The 7,080-nt window shown below is 34.8% G+C and overlaps 1 protein-coding gene across 2 annotated transcripts in view; it reads left to right on the top strand.

The window, feature by feature from the left end:
* Positions 1 to 3,353, top strand: part of LOC110031691 (putative ion channel POLLUX-like 2) — a 140,945-nt gene extending 137,592 nt beyond the window's left edge. The window contains exons 20-25 of one of the 2 annotated variants that reach the window (XM_020735028.1): positions 1,381 to 1,428; positions 1,519 to 1,588; positions 1,672 to 1,745; positions 1,910 to 2,020; positions 2,117 to 2,448; positions 3,096 to 3,353. In XM_020735028.1, coding sequence (XP_020590687.1) covers positions 1,381 to 1,428; positions 1,519 to 1,588; positions 1,672 to 1,745; positions 1,910 to 2,020; positions 2,117 to 2,200 — 387 coding nt within the window. In that variant the 3' untranslated portion in view covers positions 2,201 to 2,448; positions 3,096 to 3,353. Of the gene's footprint in view, positions 1 to 1,367; positions 1,429 to 1,518; positions 1,589 to 1,671; positions 1,746 to 1,909; positions 2,021 to 2,116; positions 2,449 to 3,095 lie in introns of those variants that run through there. The other variant, XM_020735029.1, reaches the window with a different exon arrangement.
* The last annotated feature ends 3,727 nt before the right edge of the window (positions 3,354 to 7,080 follow it).

Genomic DNA, 7,080 nt, shown 5'->3' with positions numbered 1-7,080 from the left:
GGAGGGGTCGGCCGATTTAGCCCCCTGGCTGAACCGGCTACCCTGCAGCTGAACCAAGCGGTCAACATAATAAGCCCGGCGTCAACCTCCCTACTGCTCAGTTCAGTCTAAGAAGCCCCGTGTCAACCTCCCTACCACCTACAATTCTGCGTTTCCACTAACTCTATACGTAGCCCAACACTGGCGATTCTTGCCCTGGGCAGTCTTTTGTGTTTGCCGTTGCTTTCCTATTTTTAAGTATCATGTTTGTATCTCTCTTGAATTTCAACAATAAAATTATCATTCTGTTGAACTCCGGTATCACTCAATGTCAACCTTACTTCATACATGAGAGAAACCAACCTTTTAAGAAGATTATTAATTATTCTTTGTGGGCTAATTAGTTTGTGTGTATTTGTGTCCCTTGTGTGTGTGTGAGGGGTGGGAGAGGCTGGGTGGGAGTGCGTGGATAGGGATGCGGTAATAAAATGTATGTATTAATGGTTCTGTATATGATGGATGTTGCATGGATGTTTAGATGTTTGAAATCAATTTATGGATGTACTTTTGGATACATCTTTGTTTGAATAAGCATCATTTGTAGCTTGAAATTAAAGTTGCATCTTCTGGATCGGATCGTTTAGTTTCATTGGTAGCTTATGAAGAAAGAAATTGTTGCAAGGGGAATATGGAAATGTATTTGTCTTAAGATCAATGGATTCGGTATTTTTTTATAAAAATAATTTTATTTTGGGTGTTGCCACATTTCAAGTGGAAATGTGGGCAATTCGGGTGAAAGTTTAGAGTCATTTGGTTGGCACAATTATTTCAGTTGTAGTTAGTGCAATGGAAGAAGGAAATAATTTTATGTGTCACTTGAAGAATTAATTTTGAGCGTTTTATAACATCATTCATTCATAAGCCGAACCAAAAAATTTGGGAGTTCATTAATGATGTATTTTTTGCTATATTAAAGTTAACACTAATGCTTGATGGGAAACTGGAAATAAGATTATAGTACCTGACCCTTGAGGGAGCCAAAATTCTATATTTGTGTCCTCAAGTTTGCAATAATCATAGTCATCTTCATTAATCTTCCTTTGTTTTTTCTCTGAGTGTCAGGATTCTTATGTAGGATACATAAGATAAAACAAAAGTTAATTAGTATAATGGCATTTGACATAACAATTCCTTATTTTTTTAACATCAATGTATTAAGTATATGAACCTTCTTCTATCCATACATCTCTGAAATTCAATTTATAATGGAATATGAGATAGTGGGCACTTTCATTGAAACTCCATTTATTTTTCACATTTTCTAGATTACGTTTTCTGTTTTCTGAATGAAATTTTAATTTTCAATTTATTCCATTTTCACGTGTTAGATCAACTTTCCAGGTGGATAACCTGGTAGCGGAAATTGTTGAGACGAGACTGGGAAAACAAGTAATTCATCTTTGTCATGAATATCTATCATATATTTTCTTCTTGCTTAATGGTTAACCACATTTTTCTTTTTATCTTTTTTTTGCTCAGATTTCAAAAATACGGCCATCCTTATCTTTCATTGGGGGCGAGGAGGTGATGAGTCTGGTTACTGCTCAAGGTGTTCAAACGGCTCTTAATTTTAAATATTTTAAGCATCTTTGAGTACAGTAACTTTACAATCACTGTTATCGTTGTTGATAGTGGCTGAGTGTCGTGAGCTGAATATGGTCTGGAAAGACATTCTAAATGCTGATGGGGATGAAATATACATAAAGGTACCATCTTTTCTGCCAAATTTAACTGAATAAATGCACATTTAGATTTATTTGAATAAAAAGTAATTGAGAATAAACAAATAGCTTGCCATAGTTCATCGTTTATGAATCTAAATTCTATCTAAATTCTTATAGAACTGCGTATTAAAACTGTGCTATTTTAGGAAATTGGCTTCTATATGAAGAAGGGTGAGACCGCATCATTTGCAGAGCTTTCCGAGAGAGCCATTTTACGTCGCGAAGTTGCAATTGGTTTTGTGAAACAAAATAAGCTGGTAAAAAGCTCACACAGTATTCAAACTGTCCATGATATCAGCAGCTCTTTTTTTATTGACATCTGATTAAATTTCTTTTATAAAAAAAAATTGCAGGTCATTAATCCAAGCAACAAGTCAGATCCGCTCACATTTGATATGACCGATTCACTTATCGTAATATCTGAGCTTGAAAGATAGCAGCCTATGGTTTACTATGGCTAAGTTATGATCATTCTTAAAGAGTTAAATCTCCACAAACCAAGTCGTTTCCATACCGGCCTTTTATGTACCATTGAAATACTTGGGCAAAACAAGCTTTTGTTTCCAGAATAATGGGGATGCAAAGAGCAGCATTCACAGCATGATCTATGTTACTTCATTCCAACGTTTTTTGTTTAAATAAATTTGAATATTTGTGTAAAATCCTGATTCAGGAACATTTGAAGGTATTGCTTCATTTTTGTCTCTTTTAGGCTTTACAAATTTTAGAGTTGCAAAATCTGGGAAAATATCCATCGCTATGAAAGACTGATAGCATTAGTGCCACAAGAAGTGGGATTAAATTAAGTAAAAAGAAAATAAAATACTGCAATGCATTTAGAAGAAACATGCAATCGATGAACTGAGAAAATACAAATTTAATCGATTGCATGTTTCTTCTCAGTTTTCTTGATTCTTGTTTTTTGGTTTTCTTTTTATTTTCTTGTTCTTGATTTTTGCGAAATGAATATATCTCTGATTGGGTTGGTGTAGCTCCTATGATGGACAAAATTAGAGAAAGTCGTCTTAGATCGTTTGGTCATATTAAACATCGACCATCTGATGATCTGATTAGGAGAGTAGATGTTTTAGATTCGACTTGTGTTAAGAAAGGCAGAGGTTGACTTAGGAAGCCATGGGCTTATTGTATAAAAAATGATCTTAATTTACTAGAACTAAATGAAAATATGACGCTAAATAGGACGCAATGGAGAAAAAAGATTCATGTAGCCGACCCCACGTAGTGGGATTAAGGCTTTGTTGTTGTTGTTGTTGTTGTTAATCTTTTATGTTTTATGTTTTTTGTGAGATTTCATTGCTTGTGGTCTCGCAGGGAAAATTCCTTTTTCATGAGATGACTGTTTGACGCGGGTGCGAAGGTCCCCAAGTGGATGGGATGCAGGTGCTGGAAGGCTCCCGTGCGAGCGGCAACAATGGATCGGTCCCAACCGGTCCTGGGAATTCTCGAGCCAAGCGGCTCGGACAAGCCTCTTGACAAGGCGAACGGCCTCCCACGCCTCTGTCCGCCTTCCAGTTCTGCGTCTTCTTCGTATGGAAGTATTTTAATGGTTATTTCTGGATTTTCTTACATCCCCGCCTCTTCCTATTGTGTAAGAAGTTTCCTTCTTTAGTAGTTTCCTTTCTTTCATCAATATGAGTTTATATATATTTGTTTTCAGAGAGTTATGGTAGTTTTTGTTGTGTGTTGATTTAAACTTTCTGTGTGGAGTCTTTTTCCCTTTTGTGGGTTGTATCTTGAGGAGGTGGTAGTGCTCCAGTTGTATCATACTCCAAGATGGTGATTGTATCTCCCCTTTTATCCATCCTACTTAGTCTCCTCTACTTCCTTTAACCGTCGGCCATCCCCAACAGCTTATCCCTGCACTGCCGACCTTGTTTCTGCTGCAGCAACTTGCTGTACAGCTCTTTCCCCTCCACTTTCCTAGCAGCCAGCCGTCCCAAATGCAGTTTTGTTGCTCCCAACTGTTGTCCCACCTTTCCGGCTTCCTACCCCACCTTTCAACCAACCTCCACCGCTCTAGGGATACACTCTCGAGGTATTTGTTTGTGTCGTTTGTGTTTTTGTGATGTTATTTTCCGTTTATGTGTGTTGTAAACCTCCTTTCCTATTAATAAAAGTTGATTTTGTGGTTTGGGCATCTCTTCCGGTATCAGTGTTTATCGCACATTTGCCCTATATTGTGGTCCTTTCATTCTCAACTATGCTCTTTTAATAATTTTGAATTATTTTATTTTATCACATTTTCCAGTTGAAGGCTTCTAAATTTACTACCTATCTGAAGTTGGAAGCTGGATTAATGATAAAAAACCCAGTGCAATTGTTCATGTTTTGACAAGGTTGACCTATATATGTTATCATAATGTATGATAATATTAAAATGCGTATAGGTAGGGTTTGCAAGTATATGAAGTTTTAGAGCAATGACTCCATTTGAAATAGAAATTGGTTTTTAAGTATTTACAAACGAAAATATAAGATTGTGGGTTCTGAAAATATCTCATTTGATATTAGCTGTATGCATATATGATTTATTTTATTTTTATTTTTCATAAGGTAATTTGCAGAGTATGTAAGTCATTACTCTTATTTTACTCTCTTTTAATGATTCAGAATATGATTTGTTTTTCTTTTTTCCTTTTTTTTTTTTTGTTTCCCCTTAGAAGAGAAGCATATAGAAGAGAAGCCCCTTAGAAGAGAAGCATAAAACTAAGTTAAATGTTGTCAAGATGAGAATGATTAGGTGGATGAGTGGCTTTACACTTAGAGACAGAATGCGAAATGAATATATTTGTGATAGGATTTGTGTAGCTCCAGTGACAAGACAAAATTAGAGCAATTCGTCTTAGATGGTTGGTCACATCTAATGTCGACTTTATGATGAAAGAGTAGATGTTTTAGATTCGACTTATATTAAGAAAGACAGAGGTAGGCTTAGGAAGACTTGGGCATATTGTATGAAACATGATCTTAATTTATTAGAATTAAATGAAAATTTGACACTAAATAGGATGCAATGGAGAATAGGATGCAATGGAGAAAAACTAAATAGGATGCAATGGAGAAAAAGATTCATGTAGCCGGCCCCTCTTAGTGGGATAAAGGTTTTGTTGTTGTTGTCGTCGTTCTTTTTGTTTGTTCCCCTTAGGCATGAACTATTATGATTAGTTATCCTTGATTGAGATAATCTTTCTTAGGCAGGAACTTTTATACATTTTGTAATGTTTTGGTTTTAGTCGAGTAATTTTAAATTGGGAGAAAAAGGATTTTCATTATGGGGTTCAACGTGGATGGTGCGTGGATTCAATTAAAATCTTATTAATGTCATCATAAGATACATGGGATGCTGATCAAGTTAATCAATGAAGTCAGTCAACTCAAATTAATTGAAGGTTTTTGTCAAAATTGGAGAGTTGTTTTATTCAAAGGGGCCTTGTGAATTTAGGGTTAAAGCTTCACTATTTGGCCAATTTTTAGTATTGACGTTAAATAATTGAGTATCTTCTTTTATTGAAAGCAACTTATGGCTCATAAAGCATAATAGTTAGCTATTGAAAACATCAGTAGGTTGTAATCATAATGTAATAGTATCATGATTGGACTAAACACTAAGTTAAGGGCATATGGATTAGACTAACTCATCAGTAAATGATGTGGATATCAACTATTTCAATTAGTAGAGGCTTTGAAAATTGTTGCTAAGATGTTAGATTTGTTCTCTTCTTATACAAAAATGGTCTCTCATCTTGGAGAAAATATTACATCCAGATTCCGGATGTCTGGACAACGGCCCGGATGCAGCAAGGAGGGTGGAGGTCCGATTCCTCCCCTCCGCTGCATTCGGGCTGTTGTTCGGATATCCAGAGTCTAGATGTAATATTTTCTCCTCATCTTGTAGACTTTTATATTTGGAATTTTATTTTATAACAGGTTTATGCTCTAGTCATCTTGCGTGGTAAAAATTCATCAATTTTTTATTTTTTTAATAAATTAATGTTTGAGTAATGTAATTAAATATTTAAAATTAAAAAAGAATTATATATTTATATACAATATTATAATTACTTATTCTTATCTATAATATCAAATTTTTGCTGCTTTTTAATGAAAAAAAAAATCATTTAAAATTTGATAATAATTTCATCAAAAATAAATAGAACTCTTTTAAGGATACTTAAAAATATATTAAATGAGAAGAAGGCCATTCTTTTATTTGACAGTTTATTAAGCTCTTTATCATTCAAGAGATTTTAAAATTTTGAAAGAAAACTGATCATCTCGTATTATGGTTCTAATTTTTAAAATTTTAAATGAACATTTTTCTGATTTAAATTAATAAATGTTGTATAATATTTGATTTTAATTATAAAATATGTAACTAAATGTTAATCCAAAACTGTTCGGGAGATATGATTAAGGATGAGAGCTCGAGAGAGTAAAGAGAGTAGAGAGCTTTAGAAAATAAGGATATCTAATTATATTTTGTACTCTAAGAAAAATAGGTATGATTGGGGTGTTTTGGTTGGTACATAATTAATTATGAGGTCGGGCATTTGAAATGTTGTCCGGTCGGATGGGGCCTAGAGTTTAGGAAGGTCTTCGATCAAATTTTCGGTCGGGTGGCCATGTGTCAAGGGTCTGATAGAATCACCGATCGGGCCATATTTCAAACGGCGATGGAAACCACCAGTTGACCGCTTTAGGTAAAGAAGATTGTTATTATTTGTCCAGCTTGGTTGAAGAATGTCGGCGGCTTCATTAGTGTGAGTTTTTGTAACAGCAGATTTCACGGACGCGACTAAATTCTGCTCATTCTTAGATTTCCTCCTTCCCGACCTGCAGATGTCAGCCTGCTAAGCAGGTGCTCTTGAACTTTCCTAGTCAGCCAATGCACTATTTTTTTCAGCTACAAGATCTCTTCAAGTTTCATGCTATACATTCTTGATGTACACTCAAATTCGTTAAAATAATAATATTCCGGCCGACTAGTGGTTCCTCTATTCTGTTTTCTATGACTGAAGAAGTTCTAATAGTTGCCTCCCTTTTAGTCCTCTTTTAAATATTAACAAATAAATTAATGAATATTACTAAGATGAAGTTCAAATGAAGGCAAGAAATGTTATTTTCGGTCCCAAATTTAGGATAAAATATCATATTCAAACTCCGAACGCAATTAGGGTTTAGGGTTTACGTTCGAAGTCTAATGGTTGGACGTCATGTGTCAAGTAGACCCCGCCTCGAATGCATCTAGGAGTCCTTATATAATATTTTTCTAAATTTAGACAATAAGGAGTTTTAA

This window comes from Phalaenopsis equestris, unplaced genomic scaffold (assembly GCF_001263595.1).
Source record: "Phalaenopsis equestris unplaced genomic scaffold, ASM126359v1 Scaffold000840, whole genome shotgun sequence".
NCBI lineage: Eukaryota > Viridiplantae > Streptophyta > Magnoliopsida > Asparagales > Orchidaceae > Phalaenopsis > Phalaenopsis equestris.
The sequence above is the reverse complement of the archived record's forward strand: the minus strand, read 5'-3'. Positions and strand labels throughout refer to the sequence as shown.